General features: G+C 42.0%; 7 protein-coding genes across 7 annotated transcripts; 4 read left to right on the forward strand and 3 right to left on the reverse strand.

Annotated features, from left to right (window-relative positions):
• Nucleotides 1-1320: 1320 nt before the first annotated feature.
• Nucleotides 1321-3763, forward strand: EAE98_000576 (uncharacterized protein; the record flags this gene model as incomplete). The annotated part of the gene is made up of 10 exons (XM_038948194.1): nucleotides 1321-1531; nucleotides 1642-1778; nucleotides 1835-1917; nucleotides 2122-2219; nucleotides 2270-2390; nucleotides 2444-2822; nucleotides 2879-3009; nucleotides 3084-3417; nucleotides 3506-3611; nucleotides 3696-3763. The coding sequence occupies 10 exons, from the start codon at nucleotides 1321-1323 to the stop codon at nucleotides 3761-3763; spliced, it is 1668 nt and encodes a 555-aa protein (XP_038815871.1).
• Nucleotides 3764-4636: 873 nt separating this feature from the next.
• EAE98_000577 (uncharacterized protein) lies at nucleotides 4637-5278 on the reverse strand (the record flags this gene model as incomplete). The annotated part of the gene is made up of 1 exon (XM_038948195.1): nucleotides 4637-5278. The coding sequence occupies one exon, from the start codon at nucleotides 5276-5278 to the stop codon at nucleotides 4637-4639; it is 642 nt and encodes a 213-aa protein (XP_038815872.1).
• Nucleotides 5279-6793: 1515 nt separating this feature from the next.
• EAE98_000578 (uncharacterized protein) lies at nucleotides 6794-9752 on the forward strand (the record flags this gene model as incomplete). Its single annotated transcript, XM_038948196.1, has 2 exons — nucleotides 6794-7405; nucleotides 7467-9752. 2 exons carry the CDS (start codon nucleotides 6794-6796, stop codon nucleotides 9750-9752), a joined length of 2898 nt encoding a protein of 965 aa, XP_038815873.1.
• Nucleotides 9753-12062: 2310 nt separating this feature from the next.
• On the reverse strand, nucleotides 12063-13139 carry EAE98_000579 (uncharacterized protein; the record flags this gene model as incomplete). The annotated part of the gene is made up of 4 exons (XM_038948197.1): nucleotides 12063-12218; nucleotides 12364-12681; nucleotides 12854-13011; nucleotides 13094-13139. 4 exons carry the CDS (start codon nucleotides 13137-13139, stop codon nucleotides 12063-12065), a joined length of 678 nt encoding a protein of 225 aa, XP_038815874.1.
• A 539-nt stretch (nucleotides 13140-13678) lies between these two features.
• EAE98_000580 (uncharacterized protein) lies at nucleotides 13679-15750 on the reverse strand (the record flags this gene model as incomplete). The annotated part of the gene is made up of 2 exons (XM_038948198.1): nucleotides 13679-15653; nucleotides 15701-15750. The coding sequence occupies 2 exons, from the start codon at nucleotides 15748-15750 to the stop codon at nucleotides 13679-13681; spliced, it is 2025 nt and encodes a 674-aa protein (XP_038815875.1).
• A 296-nt stretch (nucleotides 15751-16046) lies between these two features.
• Nucleotides 16047-17883, forward strand: EAE98_000581 (uncharacterized protein; the record flags this gene model as incomplete). Its single annotated transcript, XM_038948199.1, has 3 exons — nucleotides 16047-16824; nucleotides 16870-17764; nucleotides 17814-17883. 3 exons carry the CDS (start codon nucleotides 16047-16049, stop codon nucleotides 17881-17883), a joined length of 1743 nt encoding a protein of 580 aa, XP_038815876.1.
• An 859-nt stretch (nucleotides 17884-18742) lies between these two features.
• EAE98_000582 (uncharacterized protein) lies at nucleotides 18743-19193 on the forward strand (the record flags this gene model as incomplete). The annotated part of the gene is made up of 4 exons (XM_038948200.1): nucleotides 18743-18761; nucleotides 18824-18926; nucleotides 18975-19111; nucleotides 19174-19193. The coding sequence occupies 4 exons, from the start codon at nucleotides 18743-18745 to the stop codon at nucleotides 19191-19193; spliced, it is 279 nt and encodes a 92-aa protein (XP_038815877.1).
• Between the last annotated feature and the right edge of the window lie 630 nt (nucleotides 19194-19823).

Below are 19823 nucleotides of genomic sequence, written 5' to 3' on the forward strand. Positions count from 1 at the left end.
AACGGCTACCGAACTGTGGAGGCTGACCCCTTGAATACTCCGAGTCCAGCCATCACATTTTCCAATTGTATATTTCCAGGAGTTGCATGCATGGGGTTCGGAATTTTGCCTTATTCGCTCACATCGTACTTTGACGGTCTCGGATTATCATGTTGTTGATCAAATGCGCCGCTGTAAATAAAAACAGTCAACAACGCCAACCCTTTAATTGGGCAGCAGACTACCATTATATTTCACTTTCTGCCACAAAATGTCTATTTAATTTACAATTGTTCTTAAATCTTTCAACTCTATTGTCAATTTCATGCTTCACGAGACGCAAATCTTCATCATGCGGCTGGCTTCGTTATCAAATCCATAGCCCACCAGCCTGTACTCGGTCTCATGTTGATTCGTCGAATGCTGTCCTGTAACAAAAAATCATCGTACCACCCATGAGTTACCCCACCCCCACGAAGAAACGTCTCAAGTCTGGAATCAGACGCCGCGACCTTATCCGGGCAGTCTTCCGAAAGTCCTTGATCGATATTTGATGGCGACTTTTATGCAAGTGATAAAAGCCGTCCTTAGGATAAGTGTTTGAACTTTGCGGATCTTGCAACAACGCCAGGGATGACCTTCTGGCAACTTTCCCGTATGACATTTTCTCCAATCGATTTTGGTCAAGCTATCGGTAGACTCAAAAATAAATGGAATTTCCGGTTATTTTTGTCGTTGCGTTGAGTACGGACATCAACTGGCAATGCCGCAGTTGAAAAGATAAGGTAGTGTATCATTGCTTATGCATAACAAACAATGGACGAGCAAGCCAGATAAGAAGTTGTTCTAGTTGTCTTACTGCATACTGCGGGGTGTAGAATGAACAAAACGGGCTCTTGGCGTAGTATCCCTCCTTAGCCATGAAACTTTCTGTTTTCCCGGAGTCACTCTTTCAGAGATGAAGATCGACCGATTGGTGACAATGGTTGAATATTTGCCAGATTCCTCGTAGTTGAATGGCCTCTCCCTATCAATCCTTGCCTCCATGTGCTAGTGACATGTCTGCAAGTCTTCGAACCATTTGAGGAATCACAGGATAAAAATCTAGATCTCTTTTTTAGAGACTTTTCCCTGTCCGTGACTCCACTTGTTGATTTCATCAAGGGTGCGGGAAACCATTGGATAGAAAACACATTGGATAACTTTGCATTTCATATGAAAAACTGGGGAGATGTCGTCTACTATGTATGTTCCGTAGCACTTCTCTCTTCTCCATAAATTAGACATTGCGCCATTCTTCTCCCAACTTTGTCATCGTCTCACAGTGCTTTCCTGTTAAGCATGTCAATTGTCACCAATGGAATGATTCAAAGGTCGAGGGATGATGAATCTACACCTCTTCTTTCGGATGCGAAAACCCCAGAAGTTACGAGTTACAATAAATCTTCCATTCACAGCGATGAGGAATCCACAATATGCAAGATACCCCTTGTTGATCCATCGCCGGAAAGCTCGCGTAATATAGCAGGCGTCATTTCAATTCTTCTTTTAGGTGGGTGCAATTGTTTGGACTTTTTATTTAGAGGCTCTCCAAGCCAAAGATTGCTCTCTCTCTATTTTCCCATTCTCAATATCAATATACCCAATCTCACAAATCCCTAGGCGTCTTTATAGCAAATGCAGACGGGTCACTGGTTCTTGCCACGAGTGGAACCATCAGTAGCGAGTTCAATGATCTGGGAAATGCAGGATGGCTGATCTCGTCGTATATGCTGGCTATGTGCGCTACTCAGTCTTTGGTGTGTTGTCTACGCCTTTTTCCAGAATATAGGATCACCATCTAATTAGAGACTAGTATGGGAAATTAAGTGATATCTATGGGAGGAAGAGTACGATTCTAGCTTCTTATGTGTTTTTTGCTTTGGGCTGTGCTATTTGGTAGGTGTTTTTATTTGTGAAAAGATCTCGATTGTTATGATTGTTTGGTAAGGACATCAATAATTCGAGCTTCATTGTGGGTCATTATTGCTAGCGCAAACATATGGAATGGTGGGGTATTGCGAAATTAGTCATTGGACTTGATGTTTCTCACCCAAAACTGTGTCTGATGAACTGTTTGTAATAAGCTAATATAAAACTTAGTGGGCTGGGGTGGAATCTCCCGGTAGTGGTAGTAGGACGACTTGTTGCAGGCGTTGGTGGCGCTGGTATCAATTGTCTAGTATCGATTGTCATTGCAGGTGTGTTTCTTACACATTGTTATTAACAAAACTAATCTCATATCCACAAGACATGGTTCCAATCAGAGAAGTCGCTAAATGGAGAAGCTATGTCAATATTGCAGCTACAACTGGAAGATCATTGGGGGGTCCAATTGGAGGGTTTCTGACTGATACTATTGGGTGGCGTTGGTGAGTACCTGATGCATATGTAGTATTCTACTTTCTGATTATTTTGTGTTCAGGTCATTTTTAGCACAATGTCCACCTACTATCTTAGCCTTGATGCTAGTAATCTGGAAACTGGATATCACACCGCAACAAATCTGCGGCAGACAATCGCACTTCTCGAAATTAAGGCGTATTGATTTTCTAGGCTCCATTTTCCTTTCGGTCTCAATCGTTTGCGGACTTATGGTCCTCGATCTCGGTGGCCATCGAATGCCTTGGACTGATCTTAAATTGCTATCGCTATTAGGCATCTCAGTTGCAGCTGGAATTATATTCTTTCTAGTTGAAGGCTTTTGGGCCAAAGAGCCTATTTTCCCCTTGAGATTGTTGCGTAATAGAGATGTACTTACAAGTTACGTCAATTTGGGCTTTCAATCGGGCGCTCAGATGGCGGTATGTGGTTTCTTGACTAAGTATTCGTTTAATTTTAGCGACTAATGAATGACTAGATGATGATGCTTGTTCCGATTTATTTTCAAATAACCGATCATGCGACTTTCACAACGGCTGGTGCACATCTCATGCCTTCTGTAATTGGAAATGCAGTAGGAGGTCTCCTGGCTGGATATATTATTCACAAGTATTCTCTCCCCATTCCCTCCCCATTCCCTCCCCCCTTTTTTTTCTTAAAACTGTTCCGCTAATCCCCCCTAGAACCGGACACTACAAACCCATTCTCCTCCTCGGTGCCCTCTCCTCTCTAACATCCTACGCCCTCCTCCTCCTCCGCTGGCACGGCCACACCTCTTTCCTCGAATCCCTCTACATCATCCCCGGCGGCTTCGGTAACGGAATCGCACTTTCAGCATCATTTATAGGACTCACAGCTGGTGTAGAACAAGAAGAGTTAGCAATTGCCACGAGTGGCCTTTTTCTAAGCGCGAATGTAGGATGTGTGGTGGGGGTTAGCGGGGCAGGAAGTATCATGCAAGCGGGGCTTGAAAAGGGTCTTAGGGTTGCGCTTGAGGGGTGGGAGGGCAGTCAGAAGGTGTGTGGATTTTTTCCTTTTTTCTCTTCACTTTTTTTCTGGACTTCGTGGATCTGAATTACTAAATTATATCTTCTCTCCGCTCTAGATCATCGAACGAGCACTCTCGGATATCGAATACGTGCGGAATCTCGATGGGGAATTGGGAGAATTGGTGAAGAATGTTTATGTGAATTGTTTATCTTATACTCATGGTATGTAGACTTTTGTCTGTGCTGTTTGATATTGGTGTAGTTGATGTTAGTGAATTGTGACTAATGGGATGAATTAATGAATAGCTGTTTCTGTTTTTGCGGCGGTTGTGGCGCTGATTGCGGCGTGTTGTGTGAGGCAGCATCATTTGTGAGGATTGTGGGGGAGGGGGATTGGGGGTCAAGGATGATGAGGTATGGGCAGGAGGGTAAGGTAGGAGGCTCATAGGGTATGAGAAAAACGACTTTGGGAGATAATAAAGGCGAAGATTATATATTGAAGAGCGAGAATAATTGAAACTCACGGGAGGATAATTCACAACTACCAATTTTACAATCATTTCATTGGATTCTATTTCCAAAAAATTATGATGTATAGTCACATGGCGGAATCTCGAAAGTCACGTTCTCGGGGAATAAAATCGTCTCAAGAACGCCTTTCATTTTATGAATATCTGAAATATTCTTATTGCAAGACCACTTGCCTAACTATTCAGGAGAATTGCATTTCGATGTCCAAGACCCTTCGCGTGTTGAAGTTTAAAGCTGTTGGTAGCGAATCCGTATAATATCATCGGATGCTGTCTCTGGGAGGGACTTGGAGGGATTGATAGGGAGATGAGACGGGTGAGAACTGTGTTTTTGATTGGGGAGGGAGAAGGTGAAGGAGGGGAAACAGTGCACGATTGAAATATACGAAGTACCAGAAGTTCTTTCCTTTAGTTGTATATCAGGGAGTCGGTAGAAGTTTTTTTTTCGAGACAATCACAATTATGCACTTGAAGCATTGATTTAGTTGAGTTAAGCAGTATGCAATCTAAATACAAGTAGCTTAAAATAAAAAATCAAGCCACCGCCAGTACTCATGACTCGAAATTATCGTTAAACGGATATATAAACTAGATAACAACACGAAAAGGGGTATCAGAAATGAAATCTAGTTAACATAACCTCAAATTCCAACATCGCTGAACGCTCCAAAATAAAGCAAATGCAGTATAAATCAGGAAAAAGAGACCCATAACCATCTACCACCGCCTATATTCATAAACAGACTCAGAACGCGAACGAACTTGAGGAAAGCGGACTTCTCTAGAGCCTGGCTGTTTCACTCGAATCCTTGGTTGTCTAATCTCCCACACATCTTGACATGGTGCATCGGGAGCTAAAGGAGATAACAAGTATGGCTCCTTCTCCTCTAGCTCTCGTCGCGAAGGATGTCGTCTTGGATATTCGTCCCGACGGTCGACATGTACAGGAAAAGGCAGGATATGTACTTCTTCAGAAGTAGGTGCAGGTGCAGGTGCTGAAGCCTTTTCTTTTTCTTGTGTCGGTTCATGGCTCTTCGTCCCCCCAACCGTAATACCCTCTTTCTTCCCATCCCTCTCCATTTGTAATTGTATTTCCAAGTGTGCCTTCTCGTACTCCTTCTCCATCATTCTTCTCTTATGTATGTGATGATGCCATTCATGTCGTACTTCTAACCCCGCAAGAATCAACGGAGCACTCCAGAGAACAAGCTTTCCGAGCTTCTTCACTGGATTCTCGAGTTTCTCAACTGTCTTGTAAACGCGCTTCCCTAATCCGGCTACCTCCTCTTCGACATCTTTCTTGAACCTGTCTTCTCTATCTCGTGTATGATGTCGATGTGATCGAGAGTTCCTTGACATCTTGCGCGAACGTTTTCGACTGCCTGATGAGCGCGAAGATCGGGAGGAGCTAGTGGAGGACTCCCGAGACAATGTTGATTTTCGGTGATTGTGAGGCATTCGCAGAGTTTTGGGTATTGCTGCTTCGTTCTCCAGATGTATAATGAGAAGCACAATGGTATCAGAGAATAATGAGTAAAATCTGTATAGTTAATCTCGAGTGATGATCTAGTAGCAAGAAAATAATTCGCAAAGCAAGCACTTCCACTTATGGAAAGGATTAGGTTGCTATATATTGCCATTTTAACATCTGCGACAACTTGAGGCAGTGATGTTCAGCAGTTAGAGTCATGTGTATACATAACCAGCTGACCTACCGTATGAGTCTTTTATCTCGACACAGATATGTTGCGAGACTATGTTTCGAGAAAAGATGACTCTTATTCATTGTGATTTTCAATCAAATGATTTCGAGTGAAGAGAGGTGATGAACCCTTCGTGAGTTGCTGGAAGTTCAAAGATGATGAGGACTGGAAGCGCGACGCGTTGCTAGCCAGCTAGCCTAGCCTAGCTCACATGTTCACGTGCGCTTATATAAGCGAGATATCAACCTGTAGTTCCCGAGGTCCCCCACAAGCAATGCTGCTCAAAACATGCAACTTCTGTGATTTGTCGAACAGCGTAGTATTATATATGCAAGGATTTCTAGTGAAATCTTTTCGGACATGCTATTCGGCCTTGAGCAAGTGCATCCTCAGAGGAGTACCTTTCACGTGGTTATTCTCATGATATCAGTCAGTTGATTATCTTGTCAACCGACTCAATCTATGTTTCGAAGCTCCGCGGAGTATCACTTGTGTTCTGAATTTGCACCCGGCTAAAATTAGCACCCATTATCTATTCACAAGGGTACTTCCATATCTTATCTGTTTTTTCTGATATTCGTTTACTGTTTTCTGGCCCATCGACAGGCCCTAGCATTACGTTGCGTTTTTGATCTCTGGTGACTAGCACCATGTAACTTACTGTGAATGCAACATGTAGACTTGCTAGAGCTATGAGCTAGCTTTAGCTGTCCGATGTAATATTTTACTTGCTTGTACGAGACGCTTCTTCCAGCGATGCGATACGGGTTTAAACATCTACTCCTCGTAAAACAATGTTCGTCTTCTATTGGATTTAGATAAGATATCCAAAATTATCCTTGTGTAGAACACCTACAGCTTCTCTATTGATTCGCGTGAACAAAAGAAAAGGCTATTCTTGTACGCATTAGAACTCCAATAACGAATTGCCGTCTAAATCCAGGGTAGGATTAGGACACCTGTAAGTGGCGTCTACCACCCCACCCTCAGCATATGTGAATACTTGATTTTTATTGCTTTTGCCGCAACAGTGGCGCCTAATAGTCTGAGATACAAGACTCTACACATTTCCCCACATATGAAATTGATACTTGATCAACGTCGAGCAGACAACAGCACTGAGCTCAACTATCTCAAACACTCTTAACTCTTATACATTGAATCGCACGTCATGTCTAAATACAGTTATTCTACAGACCCGCTGAATTCTGACAGTATTCGCTTGCTCGGTTTAATGCCAGCTAAAGACCTGGCCTCTCCAATACATTGCCGACTTCATGATTATTCTCTTCGAGAATCGGACAGGGGGATTCATCTATATGAAGCATTATCCTACGTATGGGGTAGCCCGGAGAGCTCTAAAGTTGTCTATATAAACAATAGCTCTCTATCTGTTACTGCAAATCTCTATACAGCACTACTACATCTTCGAGATTGCACCTTCGAAAGGATCATATGGGTGGACTCTATTTGTATCAATCAAGAAAATGACATAGAGAAGAGTCATCAGATTCAATTAATGGCAAAGATCTATGGTCAAGCGAATCGCGTAATTGTTTATCTTGGTGATGAAGCAGATGATAGCAATCAAGCGCTCGAAAGTATACGTTTTGCTGCAGAAGGTGAATCCCCAGGAGGTGAATCCCCAGGAGGTGAATCCCCAGGAGGTGAATCCCCAGGAGGTGAATTTCCAGAAGGTGAATCTCTGGATCGTCGAATCAATGAAATGAATCAGAGGGGAGTTTTGGAACTGCTCAAACGACCATGGTTTGAACGTATCTGGGCAAGTCGATCAATGTTCCATCAATGATATTACAGAAAATTACTAACAAGATTTGATGCAGGTTCTTCAAGAGGTTGGCTTCGCTCGACAGATCCTGATGATGTGTGGCTCTGCTATAGTAGACGGGTATATCTTCAGCACTGGCTTCAGCCAGCTTTTCTACAATCGTCAATCAGACTTGCTAGATCTGATCCGTCCAGTGATGTACCTAATAAGAGGAGCAATCTTCCGACCAAAACATGCAATTCGGCCATCGGGCGCACTTTCTCTAGGCACATTGGTAGATATGTACCATACCCGTAAGGCCACCAAACGCCACGACAAGGTATATGCCTTGCTCAGCATGAGTTCCGAGAGTTCTAATCTAGCTGGATTGTCGCCTGACTATAAGGTTACATGGGCAACGCTTTTGGAGCGACTTGTTAAATTTATAATCTCCCAAGATATATCTCTAAAGACTTGGGAGGACAAGGAGATAGCCTTAATTGAGAGCAAGGGCTACGTACTTGGCCGTGTACACTCAATAGAAATCGATAGTACCAGGCACGAGAGGCAGTGTGTAAATATCGAATTCAAAAATCAGCCAAGTATCAACAAGGGTTACACTCGTTGGATTCTTCAGGCTTCAGCGAAATCTATCCAACAAGGCGATCTCGTTTGCCATTTACAAGGGACTTCAAAGCCAGCTATCATTAGACCATACAAGGATCATTTTGCTATCATTTTGATTGCGGTTACTTTGCAAGATAAAAGACAGATAAAAGATGGATGTTTTGACACTCTATATGACTTGCCTCCGATCAAGAAATTCTTGCGTGATTTTCTACTTATCTGGAACTGGGAGCAAGGCCCAGACAACTTGGAAAGTCAAGCAGAATATGAAGGTACGATTGAGAGGTATAAATCTGTACCAGGAAATCTAAAGACGGATAAAAACAGAGCAGTCAATTTAATTAATGTATCACTTGTCTTGACAGATGCAGGAGACTACGAAAATGCAGAGAATATACTTCAAGAAAAGATAAAGAGCTACGAGGGAAAGCTTGGAAGAGAGAATACGCATATATTAGCATTGAAAGAGACCCTTGCATGGATGTATCATCAGAATGGTGACAGGATGAAATCAGAGAATTTCTTCTTGCAGGTAATACAGACAAGAAACGATCTTCAGGGAAAATATCATCAAGATACATTGAGAAATGTGGCAAAGCTAGGATTGGTCTATATGAAAGAAGGATTCAGCTGGAGTCTCCCAAGCCAATCTATGATAACAAGACTATCGAACCAAATTGAAAATAATCGAATTGGCGAGGAAGATATGATACAAATTGGAGAGTCTTTTAATCGGAAAATGATGAAACTTATGTTGGATCAGAATAAGGAGAATTTCCAAGTTACAGAAGATGTGGTGAAGGCTGCGGCTAGAAATACATATTTTGGTTATGAGGTTATGAAACTTTTGTTCGAGAAACGAGGTGAAGAAATAACAATCACTAAAGAGATGATAAAGATTGCAGCAGAGAATCTGAGGTGTGGATATAAGCTTATGGTACTTTTGTTTGAGAAACGAGGTAAAGAAATAACAATCACTGAAGAGGTGGTAAAAGCTGCAGTGGGAAATCGGAGTACAGGGTATGAGATTATGATGCTTTTATTTGAGAAAAGAGACGAAGAAATAACAATCACTAAAGAGATGATAAAGATTGCAGTGTGGAATTGGGATCAAGGATTTAAGCTTATGAAGCTTTTGCTTGACAAACGAGGTAAAGAAATAACAATCACTAAAGAGCTGATAAAGGCTGCAATAGGCAATAGGGATAATGGATATAATAGAACAATACTTTCATTCGAAAGACGAGGAACAAACTTGTTTTCTGTTCTTGAAATTCAGGATGAAACAGAAAGACGTCTTTGTGGGCAAAATATTGTTAAGCTTCTACTGAAGGAACGAGGGGAAGAATTAACAATTCCTGAAGAGGTAGTGGTGATAATTGCTAGCAATTTCACCGAAAAAGTTATGGCACTTCTGCTTGAGAAACAAAGGGAAAAAATAGGCATTACTCAAGAGATATTGAAGGCTGCAGCAGTAAATGCTTTTGGTGGGGAGATTATTAAACTTCTATTGGAGGAGCGAGGAAAAGAAGTAATCGTTACTGAAGAAATAATGAAGACTGCAGCAGCAAATCCTTTTAGTGGGAAAGAGATTATTAAACTTCTGTTGGAAAAACGAGGGGAAGAAGTGATAGTTACCGATGATATAATGAAGGCAGCAGCAAGTAATCAGGGGACTGACCGTAAAGCAATAATGTTATTATTGAAGCATCAAGCAACTGATGTGATCATTTGAGAGGAGATGATCAAGATCGCCACTACAGATGAGTAATTGTCTGTACGTAGATGGATAGCCTTAAGTCATTTATCTTACTATAGTAACATAAGCGAGAGCGCTCGGCTCGTAGTAATTCTCATAAAGGATTACTTATTCTTGTATATAGCTTAGCTCTAGACAGAATATACAATATTGGTAAGCGACAGACTTCCAACCAACAACATCTAGAGAGCCTACTCAACTTTCAACTTCAAAAATATCCTTGATAATGTCTCCTGGTAACGACGTACCCGTCAAATCTTCTCTCCACAGTAGCAAGGCGAGAATTGCAGTAGGTGTCGTTCTGGTCGCCTTGTTAGCCTTGTTCACATTTGAATTCTTAGTTCCGAAGTGAAGACGGGTGGCAGGAAGACAGCGGATCACATTACTGACTCCCATAATACAGACTTTCAAGCTACACTGAACTATCCAAAAATCACTTGATTCTCAAATTGAGCTATTTGTAAGATCAACAGTAGATCTTCAACCATCTCGGCTTAGTAGTCATTATTCTAGTAGCGACGAAGAAGAGCTGTGAGTACTCTCGCCTATTTTTCGAAGTTTTATCAGCTGTATCAGACTTTTTGGTTAGATCAAAAGGAAATCTATTATTTACTTCTAAATGAACTTATGTATTCCGTTTGGGATGTCTTCTGATGTCTTTTTTCTTTTTTTCGAACCTAGCAATGCTATTGTAGCATCACGGTCTAGATCTAGATGCGGTTATTTATAACCAGTTTAATATATGGATACTCATATAGATACTTGATCTACTTTGCGACATCCTTGTTAAAATTTTATGCACTAAGTTCACTCTGTTATACTTCCTATGGTGACATATTCTTCAAATTAGGAATGAAGGATTCTGAGTGTACCGAGACACCTATAAGCTCAGACTGGGCAGATTAACGCTGATAGTACCAGTATACTGAATCTCATTGAAGAGCCTATATCTTCTAAGATAATAAAATGTAGAAGATGAAAGTAGATGGATATACGCAGAGTTGAGCTCATTGTAGATGATAGGAAGTAGTTTCAACTTTTATGACGATATTTGAGCATGATTGCAGATTGCAGTGTGGAATATGAACGAAAGAGTAAACTCGCTTAAACTAAAACTTAAACAGATAAAAACCGTTTTGGCGAGCGTATACATATTGCTACTATGATGATCTTCGGCCACAGATCATTAGGTTGGGGATAAGCCGGGAACATGATATGGAGAAAACTATACTCTGGGTCCACGAGGCTGAATTGAAGATGAGAGAAAACAACTTTTGGAAGGGGGTGAACAGCCGTTTTCTGGAGTCGTGACAGAACAGGCGTGTAAGCGCTGAAGCAATATACTTAGCTATCGAGGCTGTATGATATGGTATTCAAAGCTACTGGATTCAGCAGTCCTAATAGTCGTACTTAGACATAAAGTATAAAATACGACTATGTAAAATAATACAGTTTCGAAATTATGATACTCGCCGGGGTTGGGAAATCATTTAATGGTATTTTGAAGAATAGAGAGGAAGACTGACTTGATATGTGGAGAGAATGTATTATATTAATCAAAGAATAAAATTATAGAATATTTATCCACTCATATATATATATATATATAGTTTCTATGATAATATGATTCAAGATCGTGATCGAGATTTTCATCAACACATAAAGATAATTACATCTTAGTTAGCCTGATTTGAATCTAGACTATTTGAATTAGAGAGGGTAGGAAAGTGAGAGAGAAGGGTAGAAGGATAAGAGAATGGTTGAGTAGGAAAATAGAGATGTATAGGAGAGTCAGGGGAGAGGGTCTAGGAATTTGAAACAGGAAAAGTAGAGCAGTACAAAAGATGAATACTAGTATAGATTGAGATAGTAATCGAGTAGAAAAGTGATTCTAATAGATTTAGGAAAGCTGACCAACCATAGAAATATGAAATTCGCATTAAAATGTAGGGATAAAACTAATAGATAATATTAATACCTAGATATACCATTGATTATATCTTCAGAGGGATGTTAATGTCCTAATCAGGTCATATAGACTCTATCTATTCACCTATTCTTATATCCACGCAAAATCACACCAAATCATCTGTTGAGGCAGTCAGTCTAGCCATCCATCTGATCTTCCACCAATATCTCAAAGCCCCAAACAATCTACCACTCCAACTGGCCCCCCTCATAACTCCAAAATTTCCCCCCGTGACTCTCCTTCGTACTCTTCGTAATAAGTGGCACCATCAGGGCACATGAATCTTCAACTGAAACGGCTGCTTGATCCATTCCAAACTAGACGGCACCCGCGTTACCGAGCTCGGTTTGGAACCAGCCGGGATCAAGAACGAAGGCGTTTAACGGGGGGCTCTCGACGTTCATGCGTTTGGTGAGCCAGTGGATGGCGGCCTTGGAGGGGCCATAGGCACCGTTCGGGATGGGGAGTTGGTTCTGCGTGGGCAGTCAGTGGGTTTCTTAGTTGGTTTGGGTGGGAAGGTGAGATGGGGGACAGAAAGTAGGAGATAAGTGAGGAATGGGGTGGGAAGAGAGCGATCTTATCAAAGATTAACAACAAAACTCAAAAAGAAATGCTCACAGTGATCATCCCCGCCGTACTCCCAATAATAACCCATTTTGGATCCTTACTCTTCAATAACAAAGACAAAGTCGCCTGATACAATCTCACAGCTCCATAAACATTTGGAATGAAATGGCCTTCTAGATCTTCAATCTTTAGATCGATAACAGAGGGCCACGCGTAAGATACACCAGCGTTGGCGATGACGAGGTCTATATGGTTTATTCCGAGGAGGGAAGCGTGTCGATGGCGGTTTGCGCAGAGGTGGGAGAGGAACCGTCGATTTTGATGATGACTGGGGGTGGAAATGGGGGTTAGCGGATGTGGGGGAGGGGCCTGGGAGAGAGTGGAGGGGAATTATGAGATATTGATGTATTATGGAGTGAGAAAGTCGGGTATCTATGATTAAATCCGTAAAATACGAAAGTGAAATTTTGCCATCGCAGTGAAGAACAAACAAATTCGGGAATCATGAAATAAGAAAAGAAGAAAAAATAATTATGCTCACCAAGCTTGGAATTAGGACCAGTAGGCAGCTCTGAGAGAGCTTTCGACGTTGGATGCGAAGGGTCCCGATTGGCGGCGATGACGATGTGATCGGGTTTGCTAATGTATTTGGGCCAGGAGACCTTTTCCTATTGAGCGAGACAGTTGTCAGAATGCCGTCTCTTTTGTTATGTTAAGTGGGAGTTTGGGAATGAATAAAACGAGGTAAATGAATAATATGTGAACCAAGAAAGTATTATACCTAAACCTCTGATAGCACCACTAATAAGAACGATTGTTGGAGCCATGATGATTTCATTAAAGATCAACCAACCAACCAATCAATCAATCAATCAAGAATTTAAATACAAGTATAGACTGTTGAATACAGGTTATCGAGGTAGACGAGAGTTTAAAAAGTATACATCAGTAATCTTTAAATGAACAACTACCTACACGGATTGTTGGACCAACAGCTACGTTTTCCCAAGGTCACTTGCACTAAAATCTGTATTTCCAATCTTGAATATGACAAAATTACAAATCAACAATATTGTGCTTGATAATAAGAAACAAATGATAAGGAAATTAATAGGGGCTGGAAGGATATGAGGAATTGAAGTGGCTTAATAGTAAGATGCCTATCTAATAAGCGACATGAAGATAAATTTGCTTTGCCATTTCATACATTTTGACAAAATATTGTTGACTTGATAGCGTGGATTTCAATTGGTCTCTGAGAGTTGTAACATTCGTCACATGATATAGAATCAATCCTCCCGAAGTCGCAGATCTATTTTGCCGACTCCCCTTATCTACGTTGTTCTATCAACTAGAGGCTGTTCACCTATAGTTTACTCTCCCTCCCCTTTTCACCTTCCCCATCTAGCTCACAAACCAGCACTCCCACCCCTACATCCTCCCCTCCCTCCCCCTCTTCCCATCGATCTTCCTGCCCATCCCCAAAAACCCACTTCACACACCCATCCCTCTGACTTCTAACCTCAACTTCCATTTTCATCTGTCTGATCACACAGATAGTTTGGCCATCCACTATCTGATCCCCTCTCTCGACGCAGATTTCGATGAGTTTTCCCGGGAAAGGTGTTGTGATATGGTTTGGATTTTGGGGGTTGCCGAGACGGTGGGTAGATTTTTGGGAGGTGGGAGTAGAGGAGGACGAAGTGAGGGAGAGTGTATAGGGAGTCGGTTCTGTGCTAGTGGAGGATGGAGAAGTGAATAGAATGTTCGCTTTGAGAGAAGAAGGAAAGTTGTTGCTGAGGATGCGGGTTATTTGCATATGATATGGTATTGGCGCCGAAGTCCCAGATTTTGCATTCGTATTGGAGGATTCATCAGGAGTAAGTTCAATATTCCAAGCATCTCTCGGACGGAATACCACACCTGATGAAGATGGTAAAGTCGGTAATGAACTCGTCAATACCGGTATTGCCGAATTTTTCAAGCCCTCGCTTATCTTCTTGGCGGATCTGAGTAACACCGGTAAATTCATCTCCAACCATCTTGTGTCGCACTCTTGCTTCTTAAATGCATCACTGTCGATGATTGCTCTTAATAAACCTAAGTTAGTTTCAATTCCAATGATATATGTATCATCTAATGCTCGTTTAGCTTTCGCGACGATATCTCGCCAGGTAGGTGCGGTGATAATGAGCTTTGCTAGTAGACTGTCGAAATCTGTGCCGATGACTGCAGGGGTTGAAGGATGCAGATGAGTATCTACTCGAATACCATTTCCTGAGGGAAAATAGAAAGATGAGATTTTCCCGGGACTGAGTGAAAAATTCTGAGAGGGGGATTCGGCTGTGATACGGAGTTGCAGGGAGTGAATTTGAGGTGGTGTTAATGGGGATGAAGGGAGAGATTCTATGAGCAGTGATGAGAGGGAATGCCCTTGAGCGAGGAGAAGTTGGATTTTGACGAGATCGATACCGGAAGCCAGAGATTCGGTAATCGTATGTTCGACTTGTAAACGTGGATTGATTTCCAGGAAATAGAACTCTGGCGACGATTGCAGGACCAAAAATTCGAAAGTTCCAAGCGAGTGATAATTCACCTTCCTGGCCATCCTCAACGCACTTTCAATAACCTTCTCGACAACTCCCCTATCCGCAACCGAGCAAGGAGCAAACTCCACCACTTTTTGAAATCGCCTCTGGATACTACATTCCCGCTCCCAAAGATGTCTTACCCCTCCTTTGCCGTCGCCAATGATTTGAACTTCTACATGTCTATACCCATCTACAGCAGCTTTCTCCGCAAAAACCTTCTTGCTAGGACTTTCTCTCAATGCTGCTCTTAACATCCCTTCTAGCTCGTCTTCTTTCGTCACGATCCTAATTCCACGCCCTCCGCCTCCATCTACTGCTTTAATGATGACAGGATAACCAACCTCTGATGCAAACTTCTGGAGTTGAGTCGCATCATCTGTTGGGACTTGGAGGGCCGGAAGAATAGGAACGTGACATTCCTGTGCAAGATTTCTCGCCATCAGTTTATCACCTGTTCTCTCTAGAATTTGGAATCCAGGTCCGATAACAACCGCGTTAGCTTCTCTCCACATTCTTTCTGCAAACTCAGCAGACTCGGATAAAAATCCATAGCCTGGATGGATAGTATCGATATTGTATTTTTGAACAATGGAAATCAGAGTTGAGATATCGAGATATGAAGATGGAGATGGAAGTTGAATGGAATGGGTTGAGTTCAGAGTGTGTGATGAGTCGTTGGTGGTGTAAAGGGTGTAAGTTTCTATGTTTAACTCGCGTGCTGTAGATAGAATACGCGTTGCTATTTCTCCTCTTTTGGGGGTTAGTTTGGGGGGAGATAAGAAGGGGCTGGTGGTTACCTATTTGCTATGAGAAGACGCTTGATAGGGAGGAAGGGTTGTTGTGGCATTTTCTCGAGTTCTATGTGGAAATCTGGAAGTATACCGAGCTGTATCCTCTCTGACCGAAAATGAAAGCAAAATGAATTGTAAATTTGAAATTATTGAAGCTCCATCAATGTTCGAGATGTGGCCGAGCTTCAAGGTGTGGTTAAGCTTCCCCACAAAACACGGGGCGGGGAGTAAGCCGAGGTCCAAATCATGTAGATCATTAGATCTTCATCAACAAGCTCTCGAATGTTTGCTTCTGCTTTTACAAATTGGTATCAAAGAACGAGATCTGAAAATCAAATATCACCTCATCATCATGACAAACGATAAGAAAGAAGAAAGCTCTTCAAAAATCGCGTCAGATCGAATATCTCAAGTAGCCGGTCATATCTCTAATACATCCAGTAAGCGTCGAGGGCCCAAAACAAAAAATGATCTCCCAGCCGACTATTCAGATATTCTCGGGACGATATCCTCTTTGCAAAAAATAGCCCAAACACCCGATCTCTCAAATAAAGGATATATCCGACAAAAGCAAGCTGGGAAACTCTGGGTCCGAGAACGAGTTCTTCAATTACTCGACGCAGATAGTTTTCGCGAAGTAGGTTCTATTTCTGGAACTGTTTCATGGAAAAGACTAGATCCTTCGGAAAGTCAGGGGAAGAGAGAAGAGCCAATTTCTTATATACCAAGTAATAATGTACAAGGCTTTGGCTTATTGAGAGGAAGAAAAATATTGTTTACAGCAGATGATTTTAGTATTCGTGCTGGACATGCCGATGGTGCATTGACGGAAAAAACGATTTATATGGAAAAATTGGCTGTTGCATTGAGGTTACCTATTGTCAAATTGGTGGATGGCTCTTCGGGAGGAGGGTCTGTGACAACTATTAGAAAAGAGGGGTTTTCGTATATACCGCCTATGCCATCTTTCAACCATGTGGTCGAACAGTTGAATATGGGGATTCCCAATCTAGGAGCTGTATTGGGACCGGCTATTGGGCTTGGAGCTGCGAGAGTTGTTTCATGTCACTTCTCTGTGATGGCTGCGGATGTTGGAGCGTTGTTTAATGCTGGACCAAAAGTTGTTGCTGGTGAGTGTATTGTATTGGCGGAAGGAAAATGCTAATCATCAGCAGGTGCAACTTTTGAGGAAGGACTTACTTTCACAGATCTCGGTGGCCCAAGTATGCACTGTACAAATGGCACCATTGATAACATGGCAGGAAATGAACAAGAATGTTTTGAACAATTGAGGACGGTTTTGAGCTACTTACCAAACTCTGGTGCTTCTTTACCTCCAGTTCTAAACACTGAAGACCCAGCTGACCGGCTTTGCGAAAGTCTAAGAACAATCATTCCACGCCGAAAAGCGAGAATGTATGATCCTAGAAAAATCATAAAGACTGTTGTCGATGCAGAAAGTTGGTTCGAAATTGGAGCACTTTGGGGAACTACTGCAATTGTTGGTCTTGCCAGACTTTCTGGTAGACCCGTTGGAATCATATCTATAAATTGTGAGATAAACGCTGGAGCACTTGATGCTGTTGGAAGCCAAAAGATCACTCGGCATCTCAAATTCTGCGATATTTTCAATATCCCTATACTCCAATTTGTCGATATTCCAGGGTATGCAATTGGAACAGTTGCAGAACGAGCAGCGACGATGAGGCATGGGGTAGCACTTGGGACAACATATTATTCTACAACGACTCCAGTCTTTAGTGTTGTGACGAGGAAAGCATATGGGGTAGCTGGTGGAATCATGCTCGATTGTAGAGATCCTCGTTTCCGAGTAGCGTGGCCAAGTGGAGAATGGGGAAGTCTTCCACTAGATGGAGGTATTGAGGTTGGACATGCTGCGGAGTTGAAAGCAGCAGAAGCGAACGGAAAACGAGAGGAAAGATATAAAGAGTTGGAAGAAGAATATACTCGATTGATGAATCCAGTTAGGACAGCCAATGCGTTTGGGGTGGAAGAGATTATAGATCCTGCTGTTACAAGGCAAATAGTTTGTGAATGGTTGAAGCACGTGTGAGTACCTCTTCCTCCAATGTTCGTGGTGTTGACTAATGTCATGCAGATATGAGGAATTATTGCCCATCAGACTTTTGGATCGAGCGAATGGGAAAATTCACCCAATCTTCTACTGAATTAGGACGTCGTCGCCACTGAGAATTCCTTTCTATTCCAGACTGCTCGATTACTGACCCGGCTCGCCCGGCTAAATTGAACGTGGCTACACCTCAATTATTGACTAATTCTTGGATAATCTAGATTCTTCTTCTTCATTGGTCGTGGAGAACAAATTATACCAACAGGAATGATTCTGAGCACGTGAGATGACAATGCCCCTGCATCGAATGTTCTTCCTTTCTTCGCTGGCCCACACGTTCCCATGCATTTGGTGGCGCAGGTAGTACATAGGCTCTAGGTTCTGTTGGCTAAAGGAACAACGTATCTTATGAAGATCATAACCAATGAAATCTGATTCATCTTGTACAGAATCTGTACTTGACATGTTGATGTGGCTCAGATTTGACGTTATAATAATTTGATCGACGTGACCATCTGATATTATCGCCAACGCATTGTGTATCAACCCAAAGGAGATGCCATCAAGAAAATCAAGGTAAATCAGGCAAACCACACTGTCCCTTTCAGAAATTTGCCTCGAATAAATTTCAAAACAGGGGAAAATATAATATTACTATAAAAAGAAATCATTTATTTCTGTACCTGAATCCTGATATCCGTCGTTCAAGGACTGCACTGCCTAGCATACGTCACTGACACTAAGCGAGTGAGGCATTTCCAAGATCTATATCCAAGTTCCGCATTTTAAAACGTGAATATAATATAATATTTACCCCCTCCACCAAGACTTTTTTCTCCACCAGAAAAGCAATCATACTCTGACATATTTTTGAACCATTACATTTTTGAATTTATTCACAATTTTCTGGAAAATCATATAGAGAAAAGATTTTTTTATAACACAAATTCGCAAATATGGGTGCTGTTTCAATGAGTGAGTTAATTTTATATGTTCTTTACCACTATTAATGAACAAGCGCTGACAATTCACCAAAGTACTCTTGATACTAGTCACCATCTTCATACCTCCAGTTGGTGTCTTCCTAGTATCAGGCTGTGGACCGGATCTCCTAATAAACATATGTTTAACACTCCTTGGGTACATCCCTCTTTCTCTTCACCCGAAATCAAAACTAACACCCAAAAGATACATACCCGGACACATCCACGCATTCTACATCGAATATGTGTACTATGAACGACGAGAAGCAGGTAGAGAAGGGAGATTCCAAGCGGCGAGAGCTCCGGGAATCTATTCGGATAGGGTGCAAGGAGGTGGTTACGGTACGATCGTTGAACCTACGAATTAATGGGGGGACATTATCTGAGTTCAGCTTGTTTTGCAGTTCATGAGGCGAGACCATAAATCGATTGGGAGTTCGAGACAGGGGAGGATGTAATGATTGAGTGTTTTGGGGGATATGGATGAAGATAATATTGGGTGTATAATGATGGAGATGATAGATGGTAGAAACTGCGCTATGTACTGGGAGGATCCAGAGAGAGACTTGGGGAGTTCACGAACATATACTTGGGATACCAGTTTGTCTTTTGAAAGCTATGTAAAAGCTGCGTTGGGTTGGCGATACCAAATTTGAATTTCCGTTTCATTCCTCCCCTTCGATTTGTTAGAAGAGAGAATCTTAACTACAGAAAGACTCTGCGCACAAGCATCTCTTGATGCATCTGTAATATCGAGTACACAATGCATACAATGGATACAATTTCTCGAATATCAAGTACACCGCCACACCGTATTAGAAGCTTCAGCCACATCTTACCCCACAATCCACTAATTTAGCTCAATCATGAAGCTTTGAGATTGAGACGTGTTAAACCCGAAAGTCCAGATTGCGATAATATCTCCATCTATCGATTCCGTCCACATTTGACGGAACCTCGACCACTACACTCACTACCTTCAGGATCCATACAACGACGGCGCATGTAAGAAAGGACTTCGATCGCATGTACCATACCTTCCAATTGGACGCAA

The sequence above is a fragment of the Botrytis deweyae genome, assembly GCF_014898535.1.
Source record: "Botrytis deweyae strain B1 chromosome Unknown BDEW_001, whole genome shotgun sequence".
NCBI classification, from domain to species: Eukaryota; Fungi; Ascomycota; class Leotiomycetes; order Helotiales; family Sclerotiniaceae; genus Botrytis; species Botrytis deweyae.